Genomic DNA, 22,594 nt, shown 5'->3' with positions numbered 1-22,594 from the left:
TTTATTCTTTAAAAAATGACAATGCTTTTAGATGTATTTTAACACTATCTTAATATTAAAACAAAAAAAATCAAAAATAATATAACATCATTTACTATTATAAGTATGATATTAAGTTTATATTATAAAAAATACAAAAGTAAGAATAATATATATATATATATATATATATATATATATATAAAACAAATTTGAACCTAACAATAGATTCTTCACTAGCTACACTCATTGAGGTCCTATACTTGCCTCTCTTTGCATCCACTATTGCTCTCCATTCTTACAAGATCTCTCACCCTCTCACAAGATCTTTCACCTTCTTACCATCACCATTACTTTGTTACAAGATCTAAAGCCATCTTTGCATAGCCATGAAATTATATTAGTTGTACAAAGTGCAAGATTTGGGGTGATTATTATGGATTAGACAATAGGTGTTACTAATCAGAAGTCAGGTGGTGATGATTGACAAATGCTTATGTACTTCAAGAGTATAATGCAATCTTGTCTTTCTCCCATCAACTACAAATTTGGTGGTACAATTTCCTATTTATTTATTTATTTATTTGATAGAAGATTTTAGAGATGCATCAATTCAAGGGCTTTCAAGCTACAACCATTTTTATTATTTTTATTTTTTTTCTTAATTGAAAAGATAATATATTTTTACATGTTTCTATATGAGGTGATGTTGATAGGGTTTCATTTATTCAATCCACATCTTCTTAATCTACTTTGATTGTAGAGTCTATCTATTTGAGTCTTTTACATTATAAGTTCCACTCTTCCAAGTGTTGCTATTTTGTTTTGCTTGGATTTGTCTATATCCAACAATTGCCTAAGCTTAGGAGTTATGACTAATCAAGGCAAATGTAGAATTATTTTAGATTTCTTTTAGAACAAACTACAAAGTGTTATTTGAGATTTTATTCTCCTATGCTAAGAAAGATTTAGATTTTATATGGTATTGGTTGATATATAGAATTATTGCTTGGCCTTACATCCATCCAATTGTTTTGAAGGAAATTAATATTACTATATATGACAAGAAGCATAATAAGATAGATTTATTAAACCGAAATCTTAGGTATGTGTGTTCTATTTATTATTTCAGATTTCGTATTTATTTATTGATTTATTGATTTATTTTTATTTTTTCTTTATTTCTGTTTCTTTTTGCCTGCTTTGTTGATCCATGTGATTGTCATTGCTGCCAATAAGGTTTATCTTCATTGTCTTGTAGCTTCCATTGTTCAAATCGGTTTTTATGTGCAAATATTCTGTTGTTTTGTCGCTTTAGATGAGTTTTCATGTGCAAATTAGTGATCAAATCAATTTCTAAGTAGTTTCTTGCAAAAATCTTCTATTCTAGTCATTATCATTAGAAGCTCTAATCCTCTAAGTGTCATTATTCCACTCCATCCAACAATGCCAAGGCTTTGGATGAGTGACTGATTTTAAAAAAAAAAAAAAAAAAAAAAAAACATGGAATCATTTTGGAGGGCTATAGAATCAATCTGCCTACTGTTATTTAAGATTTTAGAATTGGAGGATGTATAAGGATGTGAAATTGCAAGTAGAAAATGCATTTGTAGCATGTAGTTGGAATATATAATGAATAAGAACACAAATGAGTGCATATGTTATGTATAGTGCAGATATAGGATATAGGCCACTCATTTTGGTACTAAAAATTCACCATTATTTTGGAACCAATATTGGTCTATTGGACCTTACATAATAAATTTATATGGTGTTTAATTAAAAAAACACGTGCATTGTAATCAAAAAACATTACATGATCATATCTATCTTAAATAAGCATATATAACATTTGAGACATTGTTCATAAACCAATGTTTGATTTTAGAAATATTTTTGAGACATATTCTCATATATTCTTTTTTATTATTTATAATCAAAGGGCATAAATTTTATTATATTATAAAGATGGTTTATTTTGTTGTTGTGATTTATATTGAAAAGATCCGTTGTTGTTATTAAATAACTACTTCATTGATAAGATTAATAAATCAAGGAATTTTGGAAGACTATTTGATAATACAATGCCACACATGCATTTAAATCTCTTAATGCAAGAATTAACAATAATATCTTGTAAGGATATAGTCCATTTAGCTTTGGCATACTTAAAGAGCATTGTCATCAAATGGACATTCTTTTACCAGAACAAGGTATAGAGGCAAGTTATATGCAACTTTATATTTACAATATCAATATTTCACATGAAGCAAGGATGGCATGTAACTCCAATTTTTTAACCTAGACAATGTAAGAGATTTAAGACTATTTAAAAAAACATCACATATTTCTTCTGCTTTGTCAATAAGTTCATAAAATATTTTCTAAAGCAAACAAAAGATGAGAGAGAGAGATGATGATATACATGTATATCTTTACTTTAGTATAGATGTCAACAAAAGACATTGTAATCTTCCAACTTTTAATGAGGTTGTTGTTGTTGTTGTTGTTGTTATGTCAAATAATAGAAAAAGACAAAAGGAATAGAAAATATAATTGTCCAATAGAGAAGAGGTATATTGCAAAACATTTATGAAGGATATTTTATATACTTGCCCCTTCACTATATTATTCTTTTTCCATGCAAAGAACATGGATGGCATAATCAAATAAGACATAGCAATATGAATGTCAATAAAGATGGGATACAAATATAAAAAATTTGTGTATTATTCAAATAGAGTTTTATTTGTATTGATTGTTTCTACAATATAAAAAATAGTCAAAGTTATATTACAAATAAGTTATCTTACAAAGTTATCTTATAAAGTTAATATATAAAATCTAAGGAAGAGGATAATTCTTTTAATGACTTATTTTAGATATATATGAAACTTATTTGAGATTTTTCAAGATTCTATGGCCATTATTTCTATTTGTTAATATCCAAATATATTTGGTACAATGATTTCAAATTTTTAGTGGCTAAAAATTCAAAGTGTAATTTTTTTAGATCAAAGACCTAATGATCATTCCAACTTGGTAATAAGAGTATTAAAACTCAAGTGTTATGCATTGATTGAAGATATTTAAAAGCATCACATTTTAAGACATATTCTTGCAATAGTGCATATTATTGAGTTTAAAAAAAAAAGTTTTTTGTACATGCACTTCTTACTATTTTTTGAAGAAAACTATAAATTAAAAAATTTGACCAATGTTGATAGGATTGTTTGTGTGGAATAACAATGTATTAAGAAAAAAGATCCATTGTTATTAGAGATAATTATCACTTGCATGGTTCATAGTCTATGTTGACCTCAAAATATACAAGCTTCATACATAATGGATAGAATATGTCAAAAGAGATATCCAAAAGAATACCAAGAAATAGTATTATCATTAACAACAATGGATAGTAATGCCTATTTTCAATATCATAGATAAAATGATGGAAGTATGATCAATGTTGTCAATCATATTATAAAAAATTAAGATATTTTTTCAAAAATTCTTACTTTTAGCAAAAAATATAATGGATATATGCACATTGAGGTTTGAGATTCAGTTTATATTGTAGAAAATATTCATAAGTATATCTATAAATGATATAGTTGCACAACAATGCAAATTGAAAATGAGAAAGATAAGGTTAAGTAATATATTGATGCATAATATATTCTAGCTCAAAAAGTAGTATGGCATTTGTTTGGGATGAAAATGCATGAAGAAATTCCAAATCTGCTTTGATCGATATTGCATCTTTTTAAAATGTATTAAGTAATTTTTATCCAAATGATGATGCAATTGAAGTTTTAGTCTATAGAAAATGGCAAAAAATAACTTTGAGTGCATTTTTGAAATATATAAATCTATAGAGATTTCCATGCAATATAAGTACCAAAAGATTCTACAATATTTTGTGTAGAACAAGATCTCAAAGAAATAGACAATAAGATAATATGGATTTGTAATTATCAGGTTAAATTTTGATGATCCTATTATAGGAGAAAAATTCTATCTAAGACTTCTTCCAATAAAGGTATATGGGCCATGCTCATTTGAAGATTTATATACTATACATAAAATACTCAAACCAAATTTTAAGATTATATTCTTAGAAATGGAATTATTGCAAGATGACAAAGAATGGAATCAAACTTAGGAGAAATCCTTTGTAACAAAAAAAAAAAAAAAAAAAAAAAAAAAAAAAAAACTACTAAAAGTATTGTTTGCTATTATTCTTGTTCACTGTTCACTTGCATATCCAAAAGAGCTATGGGATAAGTTTAAAGATTTTTTTTTGTGATGATGTAACTTACTATTTGGCTCAAAATTATAGAATTGAGAGGCCAACAAAAAGCCAAATATTAGATTACTAACAATATCTTCTTCATGAAATTCTTTAAGAATTAAGCAAAATAATTATTAATTTTTTATTGATGCTATTGTCAAAAATGAATTGGAATAAAAATGCTACAAATTAAATATTTATAAAGCATATGATATGAGAGTGTGATGAGCTAAAAACAAATAGTAGAAGAATGTATGCTAAAATTGAATAATGAATAATACATCATATATTTTATTATCCTTGCTTCTATGGATAATAATCTAGGAAACTTGAACTTTTTTAAAAAGACAAAAAGAAGTGAAAAAATATTTATTTACAATACAACAGCAATAAAATTTCAAAGTGATGGAAATATTGTTTTGTGTGTTGTTTTTTCTAAAATTGCACTTAATATTGATAATGATTTGTTTTATAATATTGCAAAGAACTCACTCTATACAAATGTGCTAAGAAAGACAATTCTTATTATTTGAAATGAGGTACTAATGCAATATCACTATTGTCTTGAGATAGTTCATAAAACTTTTTAGGACATGAATAGCACTAACAAGTTATTTGGTGGAATTATTATAGTCTTTACTAGAATGTTTTAGCAAATTCTTCATGTTGTTATTAAAGGCTCAAGAAAAGAAATTATTAATGCTTTTTTACAATGATCAAATTTTGGTTTCATATTAAAGTATGTTACTTGACCAAAAATATGTCTTTAGAAGATATATTTGATGAGAATCAATTATTTTCTAAAAAACTCTTGAAAGTATGCATTACATAAGACCATTCCTTATAAAAGTTATTTTCTATGATATAATGTTTATGTTTAATATATCAGGGAATAGTTCCTATTTGTAGATTGGAAATGGATCAACAATTATAGATCTATTAAGAAGTACGGCAATTCTTCTAAAACTTATGAAAGTAGATTCAACATCAAATGATTTGATTTAAGTTACATATTTGAGACTGGATGAGGATGGAATACTTGGAGATGAATTTTTCATTGACAAGTCTATTTTATTTGCACAAAATTTTAATGTTGATGATCTAAACAAATGTGCTATAGAGAGATTTTTTTAGAGTTTCACATATTTATCTTATTGAATATATAACAGTTATAAAAGATGGTGCCAACAATAGTAATTGTTATTCAATTGAATATTTGAATAGCTTATGTTTATCCAGATTGTTTATTTAATTTAGAGCTAAAGGTTGGATATCCTATTATATTGTTGCAAAACATTGCTTTATATCAAGGACTTTGGAATAGATTACAGTTAGTCATTATGTAGCTCATTGATCAAATTATAGATGTAAGACTTTTATCTGAAGACTACAAGAGAGAATTGGCTTTTCTTCAAAAGTTTACATTATATCCATCATCTACAAAGATTTTGTTCAAGTTGTAGTGAAGGCAATTTCTAATAAAGATGGAATTTACATTGACTATTAACAAATCTCAAAGACAATTATTGAAGATCATAGGAATAGATCTTAGAACCCCCATATTTATATATGAATAATTATATGTTGCATTTTTACAATGCACTTCTTTGAATATGATCAAGATCAAGATCCTATATCCTAAAAATAATGAAGATGAAAACACAATAGTACATAAAATTTATTCCAAAGTTCTTTTAATTTAGCTATTTCAATTTTCGTAATAAATAAAAATTACATTTGTCAATTACAATGAAGAAACATAAATGATTCTATTATTATGCATACATTCTTTTCTTTTTTTTTTCTTTTTTTTTTCTTTTTATTTTTGATTAACAATTCTTTAGGAGTAGTCAATTTTTAACTTAGCAACCACAAATTAAAGTTTCAAACCTTTTTTGTGGCCAAAGTCGTAGGTTTCCACTAATATATAATAAAGTAGCTCATAATGAAAAAGTACAACGAAAGATGTTCATAATTAGGACCATTGTGTGGACAATTTAGCAAAAATGCTCATACTATTGTTAAGCACCAAGAGTTAACAGCCATAACCACATCTATCAAAGCTCAATCAGATCAATACAAGTAGACATTGTTGCTCATGTCCCAAAGTCCGCCATTTTTGTAATTGTTTTTATTTATCAAAAGTTTATGGAAAGACATCTGAGGGAGTTGTGGATAGTGGATATGCAATTCAAGCAGAAATGACATTGATATTTTCAAGTAAAAATAACCTAATTTTGAATTTACAAACATTGATATTTAAACATGCAACAAACAAATAATTATACATACATATATAGACATACACACATTAGTAATTAGCCAATCTATTTGAATTAACAATAGATGCTGATGTAAAGTAGTATGAAAGTATTAAAAAGTTATATTATGATAGATTGTTGTTGAAACATGGATAAGTTGAATAGATTTTTCTTTTTGACTTTGTCCTTTTTGTTGGGAAGGACAAGAACAATAAAAAAAATAAACAAAAAGACTGCATTAGTTAATATAAATATAAATATTTACTTGTACATGACTAGCTCACTAAACTAATTATACACTAGAAAATTGGCAAATGTTAAAGAATGTAACAGTGGGGTAATGGTTCAAATTCTAGAGACATGCTCAAGATTTTTAAAAAAAAAGAGAAGAAAAAGCAGCATGATGTTCAGAAACTGATACTACTCATGATGGGCCAATTTAGACAATAGTCAAATAAATATGCACTGTTTTTTTTCAATACATATTTATAAAATCATTAAATTCAGTTTTCCTTGTAATTGATATTTCAGATTTCAAAATTTTTGATGAAATGATAATAATTTTGTTATGATAAAATCTGAGAGATTTGGAACACATCACTGCAGTTCCTCACATCCACTTTAAGAAATGTCATTATTCAAGAAATAGAAGGATTCAGACGACTATGGTTATCTTTAGTACAGATCTGTTATAGAAACATGGACCTGTTATTTACAGTTTGAATAACTGATACATAGCATTGACAGACACATCAACAAATGTCTTCTATGAGGTTCAAAGGAATTTATCCGAATTCCAATGAACAGTCATGTTTTCTACAAATTAGTCAAGCGCATGTCAAATAGTTTACAAATGTAACGATCACCGCAAAGGTAAGTCGCAGATAAACAGCACAAAAATTCGTATGTGCAGCATGCCATGGGGAAGGCTTTTCCCAGTGTGTTCAGCAGTCTTCGGGTCACAGCCAAAGAAAACAATTTAGACTAATTATCAGCGTTTCAGCCACCATTTGGCAACTGCGAAGAGTTGTCCATAGGGTTTTACACTGCATGTTTCGCACAGTCGCTTTGGCCTCGAACTTATCACGAAGATATTGTAATATTGGCATATGTAGTGACTACCACCCGATCGTAAGTACCGTGATGAGATGCTAAAATATCCACAACGTTTTCTAAATTGTGTCAGAAGGTAATGCTGAATGTACTTCCATTCAAACGGGCGTCACATCCTCTCGGCAGAGTGCTCAAGCAATAATCTATGCCAGGAGATTTGAAGGGATAGAGTTCACCTTCATAAGCAGAGGTTCATTCGATGTCACATTCCCCACCTAATTGCAGTGAATTAGTCAGACCAATCTGTTTGAATGACAACCAGTGGGATTTTTGCTACAATTGTTGAACTAGTAATCAGTCAAAACTGTTTCACCCCACAGTGCCGTATGAAAAGGTGACTAGTCCACACAAAGATGCACACCGCAATAATTTTAAGTAAAAGACTATTCAAGTGTTACACTGGAAAATGTTGCACACAATGAGTGGCCGGTTTATGAGCTGAATCCCATTAATTGCGATAGTACAAAACGGATGTGTGAGTCGTTGTAATCCAACAATATACCCCTACTACTGCATCCGAGCTACAATTCTTCGGAAAAGTGTTGTCAGCGAATATTTTCCTTAACATAACTCTTGTTGTCCTCCTAGCAAGAAATACAAAGAAACTCTCAATTAGTCAAAAGGCCACCTCTTCTCTAATTTAATCCCAGCGAGTAATTCCTCCAACAATGTATCGCGAGAGTTCTATTTGAGGTGATATTGGCAGCGGTATCGCCTGAACTACAAACGCGAACACACAATCGAGTCTTACTACCAAACGACCTCACAGGGGTTGCACAGGGGATGCAAAATCGATAAACCGATTGGAGAAAAGGCATTGAGGACAAATCAAAGCAGTCTAATTCGTCAAGGATTAGATGACAAAGCATTGAAAGAAAAAGGGATAAAAGATTGAAATAAAGAAGGCAACATTTTCAGGAAGAGGTCCAATGAGAAAGAAACAACACCATCAGGATGGTCGAATGAATACACATACATGAGGGAGCCGAAAGCTACGACCCACAAAAAACCTGACAAACTCACCATCGGTGGAGCAAGGCATCATACTCTATCGAAACCAAAGACTGCATGTTCACTTCTTCCCGAAGAGGTTGAACCCGCTCTTCTTGGGGGCGGGGGCGGGGGCGGCAGCGCCCTTGTTGGCGCCGACGGCAGGTCTGCCATTGCTCTTGCCGCTGTCCACCTTGTTGAGCACATCGTCCGTCTCGCGCAACGCATCCTTGTCGAGCGCATCACGGAACCAATCCAGAAACCCCTGCTTCTCGCCTTTGTTGACGGCCGAGGCACGCAACGAAATCATGGGGCTAGGTGCAGCGGTGACTGCCAAAGAGGTCACGCCCATCGTCATCGCCATGGCTGCTGCTGGGGGAAGGGAACAGTAGAAGCGATGGGAACAAGTGAGTGGGGAAGGGCGAGGTGGGGGAATGGGATTCCGGGGCAAGGTCGGGCGGGGGACACACTCGGTGAAGGAAGATAAGCGAGGAGAATGGGATGAAGTAGAGAGAGGGAGCAGGAACGCAGCATTCGTGCAACGGGGGGTTGTGCTTTCGGATGAGAGACGTGTGGGGGCCTGGCTCTCACCACACACTCCCCACCCTCGCGCAGCCATGGCCTCATCCTCCGCGGCCCCACCACGGATAAGCCCCCCCCCCACCCCCTTTTTGCGAAACCCCACACACACACCTACAGACACAGACACACGCACTCAGGCTGCGACGTCGCGGCGACCCCGCCACCGCAACGGTCGTCCATTTAGTGAACGATAGTCTATATGTGTGACGATAATCCGTCGCTTGTTTGACGGTCGCCGGCGTTTGAGACGATAGCTGATGCCGGTAACGAGAATGCGTCGCATGGAAAACGATCGCCTGAAGGAGTGACGATAGCGCAAGTAAGTGACGATAACTGACTGTTTGGATGACGATGGTTCATAGTGGTGACGATAAGCCATATTCTTCGTCCATTTCAACGCCTCCGTCCATTGATATTGCTCCTGCTGCTGCCACTGTTTTCATCTTCTTCTTCTCTCATTTTTTTTTTCTTTTTTTTCTTTTAAAAAAAAATTATGAATAAGTCATGAAATGTAGGGGATGCTTGAAAACTTGTGTTGTGTTTGAGTTGGGGAGTTGTTTCTTTTTTATATGTATTTATTTTATTTTATTTAGTCTTTTTTTGGTGTGTGTATTTTGACTGATTTTTACTTATTTTTATTTTTATTCTTTTATTTATATTTTTTATGATGTTATTGTGTTTCTGAGTGGGTGTTGGTTGGTAAGGCAAATGAGAATGTTTGATGTATTAATCCACAAACTTCTGACTAAACTATTGTACTTCCAAAACTGCAACATAATCTTAAATTATATATTTCTCAACCCACAAACAAATTTCAATACCAAACACTTTACTTCTCCGAATTATCAACTTTAATTGGCAATGTAACTAAGAGCTGCTGTTTCTTTTTATCCCATTTTGCGTTACTTTGAAAATTATCTACCTTGTATTTCAAATCCACCTACAAATAAATCACACATTATAAAAAAGAATAGTTTGTTAGTTGTTTTTCTATTATATTTTTAAGTATACATGTGTACATAGATATGAAAATTTGAGAACAAAAATATTTCAAATTATGTTCCAACATTTTGATAATTTTAATCATGAACATTTATTTTGTAATTAAGATGAATGTAACAAACAAATGATGTCAGTGGCAATATAAAAACTCAGATGTGAATATGAATTGGTGAATTACCTTGAGTCTATACTTCCCGGGAACTCTTAGAAATACTTGGTCTTTTTCAAGGTCCAATTGCACATCATGGACACTAGTCTGACATTGTATGTCTTCTTAAATACCATAGGAAATATAAATATAAATATATATATATATATATATATATATATATCTGAATTATGGCTTATTTAAACTGATATATATATATATATATATATATATATAGTAATTTGTTACATCATTTATAATTGTGTTTTGTATTACAATATAAACGTGATTTTGAAAAAATGGATTGCGTTTTTCTTTAAACCTCAAAGTTAGAATTTTCACTTACAACATCTTTTAAATGGACACGCAATACAATCCATGTTGGACTTGAATTCTCATTGTTCAATTTGGTGTCTTCCCTGCCAGATCAAATTACAACAATTATACTCTTGTGTTTAATTGCTGACCAGATAATTAAATGCAATGAAACTTTATGATCCTTTGGAATTGTTTGAAGTGTGAATCCTTTTGTTCTGTTGGATGAATTGAATATGTTGTAAATTTCTTTACAATACAATTTAATTTATGATCACGTTAAACTTATTAATACTGTATGATATAAATATATATATATATATATATATATATAATATGTTGAAATCAGATAATGGATTAGAAAAATTGTATATTAACTTTTGAAATTGTCGGTATTTACTGAACCGATAAATCATGTAAATCATGTATCATATTAACAAAAAAAAACAAAAAAAAAAACAAAACAAAAAACTGGTTGTTTAAATTTAATTTTTCTATTCATGTACGATCAATTGTGCCAAAAAACATACTTACTACACTAATCAAAACAATAACATACAATTTCTATGCATCAGTTTAGAAGTAATTCATGTAACAAGTAGGATCATAAGTTAGACATTCCCGATTTTAAAGCAGGGATCAGTACACAAAATATCAAATTTCAATTTCAAAAATTAGATTTGTAATGTGTTTTGAATTAAAGATTGAATATAAATCATTTCATTAAAATTTTGAATGGAAGTGTCACGTTAGTTTTAAGTCAGGATTGAGATTGATAATAACAATTCAATACAAGACTGAAATTTATGTAATTCAATTTTAATATTAATCTTTCATGCAAGATTGAAATGTTCCTTATTATTTTCTCTAATTAGTATTACTTCTTTTTGGAGAGCTAATAAAAATCACTTAAAATATGCTCTGCACAAAGCTTTATAATTAACAGTATTAAAATTTTCTTGTGGATCTTTTTTGCAATGCTTTGCAAAGATATATATATATGGACTGATTTGAAAGTTTCAATAGATATATATATATAGAGAGAGAGAGAGAGAAAGATAGATATATTTATTCACACACACACAGTTAAAGAAAAAAGATTGTACTTAACATTCTTTTCATTTTCACTGCCAGAATGAAATTGAAGAACACTACAACTTCATTTACTAATCATTTACTAATCATTTACTTAGTTCTAAGCTAATAACTAAACAATTGAACAATCTCTCAAAAAAGAAGAGTGAATAATAATAATAATAATAATAATAATGATGATAATAATAATAATAATAAACAATACAAGTTATGAAAATTTGTCCAAAGTATGTTCAAAGCAAAACAACAATGTGACAACTATAATTGACTATAAGAGCAAATCCTTGACAACATTAAAAAAGAATTATGATTTAGAATACTATGGTTCTACTACGAGAAGGTTCTACAATTAAGGTTTTGAATTAGGGTTTATGAATTAGGGTTTTGGATTAGGATTTATGAATTAGGGTTTTGGATTAGGGTTTTGAATTAGGATTTGTGGGTATGTGGGTACCAGTAGTGGGAGTAGTCCACAGTGCTGCGGTGGAGCACCTCAAACATGGGCTCCGTCTCCGACCTCCACTCAGCCAGTGCCCTGCTCTCCATGGCCGACCCTGTCTCCCCTGCAGCATGACCGCAACTTGGCAATGCTCCTCCCTTATCTGCCCGTCTCCTCACATTCCCATCACAACCCAATTCTATGGGGCTCGGCCTTTTAGGGTTTTTGCCATCCTTCGTCTCCAATGCCATTTGGGGTGTCAATGACGCATCATCATCAGCCTTGCCTTGTGCATTGCTCCCTGTGTTTTTGGGTTCCTTGGGGATGGTGAACACACGCGGCTCTTTGGCTCCGTTTTTTCCTTTGTAGCTCATCAATGGCAGGGCAAAATCTGAACCATCACTGCTGCTGCTTTTAAAATCAGTGTAACAATCTCACATTGAGTAATACAAATGTGAAAGTTGGGTGTTACATGGTTTTGTAAACAAAAAATTTGTTGAACAACTTCATAGAGTAAATAAAAATGGTTACGTGATCCAGGTACCTTTGCTTAATTCAATTGATTTTTGCTTTTCAATGGCTTCAATAGCAGTCAGAATGAGGAATTGCTTGAATGGTTTGTGATCTTTTGCATTTTCATGAGTCTTCACACCAACAATGAAATCAAAGACAATGCATTCTTTCCCCACTGAAACACATCATGGACAAATAAATTTATTCTCATGATTTTATTATTAAAATTCACAGAATTATTGAAATTTATACAAGTGAATATAATTTAAAGTAAAAATAGACACATCCCTTTTGCAATAATAATACTATACAACTAAATATTGAGTAAAACAACCTTTGATAAACGGTTGTTAACTTTTAATTATGTAACTAGTAAGAGATAAAATCTAAAATTTTAATGAGTTTTAATTAGTAGTTTATTTATGATAAGAACTATCTGCTTGTGCAAAAATGTAAGTATTATCAACCCTAAACCCTTTAATAAATCAACCAAAGTAATAAACATTAATGTTTGAATTGGATAACAAATATAACAGTAAAAATGTTCTTCTGAGAAATCCCCATAGCAATTTATACAGCTATTTCTTCTTAATTTTTAACAATAACAAACAATAAAAAATTATGAAAATAACCTAAAATTTATGCCAATTAATGCATGACTTCATAAATGTTTGCAACCAATAACTCTTTTTTTAGCCAAAAAAATTAAAAATCATTTTTTAAAAAATTATCTTCTAAAGTGGAAATAATAATATACTTTAAAAAAATTAAAAAAAACTTTCTATGGTACAAAATATTAATTTAATGCTACAGTAAACTGCAGTAAATTATAAAATTATAATTTTAATAATATACTTTAAGTAAAATCTTTCTATGGTAAAAAATATTAATTTAAGTTGTTAATTTATAAAATAATGGATTTTGAATTTTTTAATTTTTTTTTGAATATTTTCTTATTATCATTAAAAGGAATAAATTTATCCAAAAGAATTCTACAACTTAAAAAAAATTATGATGAAAGTATGAAGTATTTTTGAGGATTTTGCAAGTATTTCAGACACAATTGCTGGCACTTACCTTTATCAATATCTAACGAAGGGCCTCCCAATGAATATGGTATCTCCCAATGAGTGCCTTTTTGAATGGAATCATCATAAGCTTTAGAATTTTTAATTTTCTCACAATAACAAATATTGATGAAAACCTAGTCAATTGGATGTACCACAAAAAACACACACACACACACACACAATTTGATAATTAGAAATAAATACCTAACAAGGGCATTACAATTCATAAACAAATAATGTTTTAAAAAGCTTGTATTTTATTGCATTAAAGTATCTAAAACTTGTGGGTTGGGCTTTGGAAATTTTTTTCATGGTTTAAGCAATTTATTATTCCTTGGAATTAGTTAAAATTAAATTAATAGAGATTTAAACTAGCTGTTTAGGATACTGAAAATTACTGTTTGTCTATATTTACGACATGTCATTAGATGTGAAATATGATTATTCAGAACAATATAATTATTGAAAAAAAGGTATTATGATATAAAGATCAAAATCTTAATTTAATGGAAATATAAAAGTTCAACTGTGATTTCATAGATATACATAAAGTGATTTCATTTAATTTTATTATCGATCCTCTATTGTTGAAGTCCAAAATCTTACATTCAAAAAAACATACAATAATGATAACAATAACATAAATACAATGTATTTAGAGTTTTGCAATCTATTGAGAAAATATGCTTGTGACATCAAAACCTTGGTTATGCTACTATTGTGAAGACCTTTTGTTTGGTCTTGAGATTATGAGTTTTGACGCAAAAGTCTTTGAGTGGAAGTAGCAAAATCTTGCCCTCCATACAAAACCCTCCATTTGGGGAGTTTTGGCCTCGCTCACATTGCTTAATGTGTCTCTCCATTGCCTACACAAAAATCCAATTCCAAAAACAACCCAATTATTCAAAATCATCTTATATCTTCATAGAAACAAATCATGATAGTCTTCAATATATATATATATATATATATATATATATTTCATGCTACATGTAAATGTTGTTTACTAGATACCTCTTTTTCATCACAATTGGAGATTTCTTTGATATAGTCCATAAATAATTCTTTAAACTTGGGGTCTTTCATAGCCGTTGCAAATTGACCCACTTCCTATGGCACAATAAAAGACAAAGAAGAAGAAGAAGAAGAAGAAGAAGAAGGCCATCATCTTTTATGTCGTAGATTGTACATTGAACTCTTTGAGGAATTGACTTCAAGAGGTGGTGCAAGGAATGACACAATAGTTCTTCCACTTTTTAAAAGCAATTTTCACACAAATTAGGGTTTTAAGAGCTTACTTCGTTACTCATGTTGAGACTCTTAAGATGCTCCATCATTTCAGCAGCTTGACAATCAGAACCCATATGTTTTTTAAAATTCTTCCTTTCTCACAATGTTCTTTTGTTTTCTTGGTTGTGTGAGTGTACACTCAAGTATATAAATGTATGAATTTTTTAAAATTTGATTAATCTGCAAAGCCTCATGGATGCTCTCATTGAGACTCTCTCCCAAAATCTGTGAAGAAATTGCAAAAATCTGTCTGAGGACCTAAAGTGGTAGTAGTGAAAAAAACACTTTGATAGCATTTAGTATTCTAATTTATTATTCTAAACCTTGTGTTAAGTCTAAATTTTGAATTGTGAAGAATTTCGATGTGTGATGTGGATTTATGTGGTCATTTAAAGTAAACTATTCCATCTGTTTTGACACTTTTTCCTTTTTTTATGTGTTATTGTTAATGAAGTAGATTTTTCTTTAGAGAATCAATACTACAAATTTTTAGAACCTTTTGTGATATCTATATATATATATATATATATAAACATATTAACAAGTGAGAGTATTTGGGATCTGCATTTGTTGTTGAGTAATTATTTTAATCCAACAGAACCACAAAATAATTTGGATGTTTTATATTTACATTGTGTATACTTTTATATATTGCAAATAAGCTGTACCTGTCATAAAAATAATTATGGTATGAATAAATATAAAACTAATAATTATATTTCTTCAAAATTATATATATATATATATATATATATATATATCAATGATGTTTGTCAAAAAGAAAAAAGAAAGGTTTTGTATTAAGAACATAATTATATTGTTGTGCTTATCATTTTTTAATGTGATTATTAAGTTTTATTTTCTAATTGCTAAATGATATCAAGGAATTTGATTAATTAAAATCTGATATTTTATAAGTTATATATTGGTTAATGTTGATTAACAAGTTTTTTAATGGTTGGATTTATCAGAACATCATAAACATATGAATTTGGTGATAATATCGATTAAAATAAAAATTGACTTGTAGCTATGAGAAGTTAACTTTTTGAAGAATAAAGTTTGATTTACAATAAGTTTAAAAAAATTGATTGTATCAATTGTCAACATTAGAATAGAATTTTAACCATAAGTAGGTTTAAGTAGTAATAATTGGTTAAATCAATCCATGGCTTAAAAGTTTACAAAGTTATCATTATAATGAAAACCTTAAAATGTTAAGGTGATTCATTAGAATTTATTTCTAAAAATCAGCATATTAACAAATTTTGACTATCCTTATTCCGTGTTAAAATTTGTATGCTCACTGTTATGTGTGTATTGTTTAATCTGTGTGACCATAATATTATTTCAAAAACTCAGAAATCATTCAACTCTTTAAAAGCTGTGTTAAAATTACACACATTAAAAATTTACAGTTTAATTATACAATGTCTAAATTAGTATTGTTTTGTATTAGATTATTTTCAGTAATTGAACCCTTACTTTCATAATTGTGTTAAAAAAATTTACTATTGTTACATATGAATACATATATATATACATATATATATATATATATATATATATATATGTGTGTGTGTGTGTGTGTGTATATTTGTTTATTTATTAGTGGTAACATAATATTCAGAACTACATTGATTTCTTTTCTAAAACATTGTACATTAGTTGTACTTTTGAGACAGCCTTTGCCTAAAATATTAATATACAAACAGACAAAGTCTAATTTTTAAAACAGATGTTATCACACATTTAATGTAAAATTTAAATCAAGCAACGATACTCCATAGGTTAGTAAATAAATAAAAATTGTATTGGCCAGGGAATGAAAACTGTGTTTGAAAATACAATATTATATTAACTGTATGTTTCCCATTGACACGAGAGGTTCAACTTCGAAGAAACAGAACCACCCAGACCAGCTCACAAGATCAAAGAATTGATTCACATAGTGTGCATTTACAAATTCAGGTACAAGATAAGAGGCGATTTAAGAGTTGTGAAGTATTGCAACCAACCGCAATGCGGTTGGTTCCATAAACAACCCATAAAACAAGGCATTCTATTGCCGTGTTATGTACCCTGACTATGAAAACAAGGCAGTTTCTCCGAGAGACGAAGTAAAAAAAGAAGGCCCGCTGCTACAAACTTGGCTCTCCAAAGTAAAATACGATCAGTCCTGCTGTTTACCGAGTCACCATAAAACAAGAGAGTGCTGGCCCACATCAGTATCAAGACTGAGGCCGATTTCTGTGCAAAATTTGACTGCAGAGTGTGATGTTGAATGGATTGGGCTAAAAACGCGTGACCCTAATAGTTAGTGCTATGCATACCTAGCTAATGACCCATTGGGTAGCCCTTTCTATACTCCTTATTCCAGAATAGGCTCTGGCGTGCGCACACAAAAAGGGAAATAAATACATACAAGGAAAAAAACGAGATAATATCCAGATTCCACCAGGTTCGGACTGCAGGGAATGGGACCTTGGATTACAAGATCCAGGAGCGCTGGGGAGGAGCCACAGATTTAGAGCATAAGCTTGGCGAAGTATTCATCGAAGTCTCGATCTATCGTGGGTGCTACTGCATCATCTTGCACAGCTGCACAATGAACAGACAATTAAGTTTTAAGATGCTGACCGTTTCAATTCTAGTCAAAAATAAATGTGCCACATCTAGTGTGAGAGAAACACTGAGTAGAGTAAATGCGATGAATTCTCTAAATGCCTACGAAGTAAGATTCTCTCAAGACAAGACTGTACGGAACCTGTGAAACCACGGCTCAACGATAGCACACCATGCAATTCAGTGTCCTGAGCAGTGAGTCAATTCAACGCTCGAAGGTCAGTTCCATTGAAAGATCAAAATTCCGCAAACTGACGCTTCAGAATGGTCGTTGAGCATGTCACCGACGATTTATAGTCTTAACATACAGAATTGTACAAACGGACATACCTTCAACTTGGCTTTGTCGGCCTGATGAAAGCACAAACGTATGCTGCAGTTCTTTACTCCGCAACTTGTGCGCCTCTTTCTCCAATCGATACGACGAAAACGATGAGCGCCCAAGCTCTCGTCTGGTGTCGAGTGAATAAAGTCGCTCTTCGGATTCACTAGCCACAATACTCTCTAAGTTTTTTGAGCCTTCTTCTCCATTCTTGAGGAAATCGCAATTATCCACTCTCTTGTTCCTAACAGATGGCAAGGGCATTGAGCTCGAATCGCTAGAATGTAATACTGCTCCGTAAGATCGAATCTGACTACTCCCGGCGAATGACCTACTGGCTCCTGAGATACCAGACAACAAGCCACTACTTCTTGTTGATCGTCCATTATGCATTCCTGTAACGGGCTCCATATTTGTATAACCACGTAAATAGGCAGAGAGTACGTGCTCACTCAAGTCACAACTCCCCTCCTCATACTCGGACTCCAGCTTTTGCCTCTCTTTCTGGATGTAGGAACCAAGTTGTATTTGCAGTAGGTTGCTGCCTCCGGTCCACAAGTCGTCCCTTTGCTTCCTAGATTTATCTGACGAAGACTTGTCCCGTTTGGCAAGGCCAAAAAAGTCATGGCACTGGAGGTTTTGCTCACTACAACCTTCTTCACTGGAGTTGAAAGTGCTAGTGGCACCCCTGCTATCCTCATCATCGCCGGCAGTGTAGTTATCTGTACTCCAATTGCTGGTGTCTAATACTGTAGCCCCCAACGCCGCTGCAGAAGTACCGCGTTCTAAACCGCGTTGGCTTGGACAAGATGATACAACACAGTGACTCGGCGTAGCGTGAGGCTTCACAAAGTCCGAATTGCAGTTGGATGAATCCACATTATACTCCGTAAATTCGTGCCTGTTCCGCTTGTTTGGATCATGCTTTATAGTAACGTCTGTTTCACCACTTGGTAAACTGAAAACACCAACATTGCAATGAATTTCGCCAAAAATTAGTCTCACCGAAGTCAACGTCTGGATGTATCAAACCCAGAATTTCACCTCCCACGGATAACAAGACGTGTGCCACAATGAAAAACTATTCAAGACCTAAGATCTCCCGATCACGAAAAATGTGATGTTCAGATCATTGGTTTTGTAAAAGCGTAGGATGCAAAAATGCGTACATTTAATCAGAAAACTCATCTCGAAAAATAACGAAGAAAATGAGCGAAAGAAGGTGCACATATCCACAAACAAACCCACTGAACCCTTACTTAAGAAAATCTGCATGGTGCAGAGTAACAAAGGATGTTCAAATCCTACTTCCAACTTCACAGTTGAAACCGCCTCTACCCAACCAAGAGCAAAAATAAAGATACAATGCCCGAATTCCGCGACGTTAACGCATACGAGAGGACTTCGATGCTAATGGCTGAGGCACCGTCACAAGATGCTTCGATACGAGAACACAAGGCAAACCCAGTAAGAACCTACACCCTGTGCTGCGGCTGAAATGGTGTTCAAACACACGAAATGAACTTGCAAACCGACCTCAACGAAACCTCGGCCGACCCAGCAATTGACACCTAAAAAGACGTGCCTGTGCGTTCAGACTGAACAAACTCACCCTAGGGAACAATACAACGTACAGACTGCACGAACGAACTAGCGCACGAGAAAGCTAAGTAGTGCTCAAGAGGACTCACGTTTTGCGCTTCCGAGTTTCTAGGTTGTTGACAGTGAGGCCTGCGTTTTCACAGGCATCCGAGACGGGTTCAGCAACACCAAACTCACAAGGATCCGTAAGCATGGCCACCAACCCCACCCGGTCACGCCATATTCTCACACTAGACGCCGTCCCTCCCACACCATCCACCTTCCCCGTCGTCATCGGTTTGATCCCGTCAGCTGATACGCCCTCCGCCTTCCGCACTACGCACCCAATTTCTCATGCTATGTAAAATTCCACCCCTTAACCCCACTGATACCCTCCTCTTCTCTCGATTCTCACCCCAATAACATCTCTCATCCCCGTCCTACTCCACAAATTAAGACGATCAAGCCACGAATTCCAGTCGCAGTCTACCAAATTCCACTCCAACATCCAACCCCTTCCCTGTCATAAAACAACACCACGCTCTCGCTCACGGGCCAAATTTCCATCCAACGGCAAAACCCCGAATAGCCTCAGCTCTTCTTCTTCTTCTTCTTCTTCTTCTTCCTCCGCCTCCTCCTCCTCCTCGCTAGCTACACGGATAGCTCACTCGGTGCTCTCTTCAACCAACCCACTTCACGTTCCATCGGCCGCCCGGCGCGCTACCTCACCCTCGCCACAACTCTCCCCCCTACGTTCTGCCCGAGACAAATGTGATCCTGACCCAGAAAAACTCTCGCTGTGAGTCCGAATGCTCCAAAAGCGAAACAGCAGTAGCAGCAGCAGCACTTTCACCCAACGCCCTAATCGCGAAAACCAGAAATCGAGTGTTGACATTACCCTGCTACGACTAAAAACTACTGCTAGAACCCCCGAGCAGAGTGGCGATGGGGTTGTTAGTAGCCCCTCCATCCCCTCCCTCCTAAGCGACGCGGTCCCCCCACATTACCCAAACCCACACAGCCCTAAAATCGTCGCCTTGGCTTAAAGCGGAATTTGGACCCATCCCGGACGGATGTTCATCCGCGTCTGCCTGCCTATCCCAGATTGCTTTTGTGCGTTTCTTCGTCGATCTGGGGCCTGTTGTGTCTCGTTCATCCCGCTGTGCATCCTGTCGTGAAATTGGGTGGAGCCCTTGGAGGATGACTCTTATCGGCACTTTTTCGTTGGATCTCCGACGAGATGTTTGCCTGCCACACGCTCGCGGAGGATGATAGTTGCCACGGCAGCATCTAGAGAATTGGGTGTTTTAACAAATGTGTGCATCCTCCATCACAATGATTGTAACTTATTCTTACTGAATAAATAAATCATGTGTTTCTTTTCTTCTTTTTTTCAAGTTTTTGGTGTGTTTATATTGTTTAAACTTATGTTCAAAACGCTATCTCTTCGTCAAAGTAAAAGACAGATACTGTTTGTTGATTAAATCAGTGACCCGTTGTTGTGATTCGATAAAATCTTAATCCAAAAGTTTACACTGGAGCACCAGGAAAAAAAACACTCTTTGCTTTTTCATGTTAAAAGTACGATTTTCAGTTTATACTCGTTCATGCCAATCTCTCTTTGTGTCTTTTTCAGTATATAAATGGCAAGTTGTCTTGGTTTGTTGCAACAGATCTCCGCTTTTGTCACCCACCTTGGATCCCACCTCCAGCTTGCAGACCCAGTTGGCGCCAACTTGGCCTCATTATCATCGCACCAGTTGCCGCTATCAAGACGGGATCAGCACAGAACAGCACAGCGCATCGCATCCCCTCGAAGGAAGGACAACACGGCTTCCTCTACTGCCGCTGCTGCTGCTGCCGCAGATCTTCGGTACGTTGATACCGAAGCCTGCGGCATCTGGACGACATACAATCTGCCGCCTCCATTAGTTTCCAAGTGTCCTCTCCCGCACCTGCCGGTTCCACCTGGGCTAAGCGTCTTGGAGACCTAAACAAATCGAGGCGTGGACAGTTGGTGTTTTTGTTTTTAAATATGAACAGGATCTTTGTTCGGTTGGAAAGAGAGACACCGGAATCGCCTCGCCAACCGCTGGCGGAATTCAACGCTGCTGAGTTCTACATCTATTTTTTTTTTCAAATCTGTTGCGTGCAACAACGTCGGCGAAAAAGATGCTAGAACTTGGTTCTTCGTAGCCACGCGAGTCGTGCATCATAGGTAGATGGCAGGGAGTTAATGATCAAACGAGGCTCTGTTGGGCAAACAACCTAGCAACTTGACAGAACAGAACATAACGCCACTAGGCTAGAAATAATACAAAAACATGGAGCATCGCGGCAGATGTTTCGCAGACTGCATGGGGAGGCTAATCAGCGACACACTGCGATGTGCAGCGTGAAGTGGCACACTTCGGAACTCATCCACACATGGCTATAAATCCGCAGGATGGCCACGTTAGAGATAGGAACCAGTGGCAAGAGGGAGTGGGGAGCGGCGGTGTGATGCAGTGCAGGGCTGTGGTGAGGTGAGGTGCGGTGCAGTGCAGTGAATTAAATGCGAATGGCGATGATGTATCTGGTCGTGGATACGATAGTCGAAAGCGGCGCGGAGCCACGTGAAAATGCTTCCAAACCTGGCGATGGAGCCTGACATCGCTCCGCCTCCGCCATAGCCTCCGCGCACACTCACACACACTCCCCCGACGGACGGACAGACCCCGGGTGGACTGAGGGGCCACACATCACCTCTGTTGCCATCCCACGTTCATCACACCCTCATCCATTTGTTTTCATTGATGTATTTCATTCGTTTTACTTTTATCCATTTGCTTTATTTCACACGCGGCATGGTAGCAACTTCTCACCTTGTGCGTCTTCGAATGTTGCAAATTAGTGTGGGTTTGTTTGAGCTTTAATGGGTGGCAACGAAAAGTGTGATTACACTTATTGAAAGGTATTATCCATTATGCTTTTAA

General features: G+C 34.0%; 3 protein-coding genes across 7 annotated transcripts; all 3 read right to left on the bottom strand.

The window, feature by feature from the left end:
- Positions 1 to 8,041: 8,041 nt before the first annotated feature.
- Positions 8,042 to 9,271, bottom strand: LOC112293990 (uncharacterized). 2 transcript variants are annotated; one of them, XM_024544033.3, is made up of 2 exons: positions 8,671 to 9,271; positions 8,042 to 8,367 (listed from the first exon to the last, which is right to left on the bottom strand). In XM_024544033.3, the coding sequence occupies exon 1, from the start codon at positions 9,254 to 9,256 to the stop codon at positions 8,720 to 8,722; it is 537 nt and encodes a 178-aa protein (XP_024399801.1). In that variant the 5' UTR covers positions 9,257 to 9,271; the 3' UTR covers positions 8,042 to 8,367; positions 8,671 to 8,719. The 2 variants fall into 2 exon arrangements, with proteins under 2 accessions (XP_024399801.1, XP_024399800.1); XM_024544032.2 differs by having other exon boundaries at positions 8,042 to 8,231.
- Positions 9,272 to 9,936: 665 nt separating this feature from the next.
- Positions 9,937 to 15,778, bottom strand: LOC112294380 (uncharacterized). Of its 4 annotated transcripts, none has more exons than XM_073539948.2 (10): positions 15,760 to 15,778; positions 15,100 to 15,316; positions 14,816 to 14,911; positions 14,530 to 14,667; positions 13,809 to 13,935; positions 12,763 to 12,906; positions 12,234 to 12,609; positions 10,716 to 10,788; positions 10,400 to 10,477; positions 9,937 to 10,159 (listed from the first exon to the last, which is right to left on the bottom strand). In XM_073539948.2, exons 2-10 carry the CDS (start codon positions 15,163 to 15,165, stop codon positions 10,049 to 10,051), a joined length of 1,209 nt encoding a protein of 402 aa, XP_073396049.1. In that variant the 5' UTR covers positions 15,166 to 15,316; positions 15,760 to 15,778; the 3' UTR covers positions 9,937 to 10,048. The 4 variants fall into 4 exon arrangements, 3 of the variants coding, with proteins under 3 accessions (XP_073396049.1, XP_073396048.1, XP_024400479.1); XM_073539947.2 differs by having other exon boundaries at positions 15,723 to 15,761; XM_024544711.3 differs by lacking the exon at positions 15,760 to 15,778 and having other exon boundaries at positions 15,100 to 15,642.
- Positions 15,779 to 17,022: 1,244 nt separating this feature from the next.
- On the bottom strand, positions 17,023 to 20,616 carry LOC112294685 (uncharacterized). The gene is made up of 3 exons (XM_024545424.3): positions 19,730 to 20,616; positions 18,047 to 18,996; positions 17,023 to 17,692 (listed from the first exon to the last, which is right to left on the bottom strand). Exons 1-3 carry the CDS (start codon positions 19,912 to 19,914, stop codon positions 17,619 to 17,621), a joined length of 1,209 nt encoding a protein of 402 aa, XP_024401192.1. The 5' UTR covers positions 19,915 to 20,616; the 3' UTR covers positions 17,023 to 17,618.
- Between the last annotated feature and the right edge of the window lie 1,978 nt (positions 20,617 to 22,594).

This window comes from Physcomitrium patens, chromosome 17, assembly GCF_059467195.1.
Source record: "Physcomitrium patens ecotype Gransden chromosome 17, ASM5946719v1, whole genome shotgun sequence".
Classification (NCBI taxonomy): domain Eukaryota; kingdom Viridiplantae; phylum Streptophyta; class Bryopsida; order Funariales; family Funariaceae; genus Physcomitrium; species Physcomitrium patens.
The sequence above is the reverse complement of the archived record's forward strand: the minus strand, read 5'-3'. Positions and strand labels throughout refer to the sequence as shown.

What these genes read in the sequence shown, in the direction of transcription:
- LOC112293990 (XM_024544033.3), bottom strand. Translation starts at nt 9,256, where the DNA reads ATGGCTGCGCGAGGGTGGGGAGTGTGTGGTGAGAGCCAGGCCCCCACA.
- LOC112294380 (XM_073539948.2), bottom strand. Translation starts at nt 15,165, where the DNA reads ATGGGTTCTGATTGTCAAGCTGCTGAAATGATGGAGCATCTTAAGAGT. An exon ending in ATCTCAAGACCAAACAAAAG is followed by an intron (nt 13,936 to 14,529) that starts GTCTTCACAATA and finishes CCAATTGACTAG; the next exon opens with GTTTTCATCAATATTTGTTA. An exon ending in CCGGGAAGTATAGACTCAAG is followed by an intron (nt 10,160 to 10,399) that starts GTAATTCACCAA and finishes ATTTATTTGTAG; the next exon opens with GTGGATTTGAAATACAAGGT.
- LOC112294685 (XM_024545424.3), bottom strand. Translation starts at nt 19,914, where the DNA reads ATGACGACGGGGAAGGTGGATGGTGTGGGAGGGACGGCGTCTAGTGTG. An exon ending in GAAACTCGGAAGCGCAAAAC is followed by an intron (nt 18,997 to 19,729) that starts GTGAGTCCTCTT and finishes TGGTGTTTTCAG; the next exon opens with TTTACCAAGTGGTGAAACAG. An exon ending in CCGACAAAGCCAAGTTGAAG is followed by an intron (nt 17,693 to 18,046) that starts GTATGTCCGTTT and finishes TTCATTGTGCAG; the next exon opens with CTGTGCAAGATGATGCAGTA.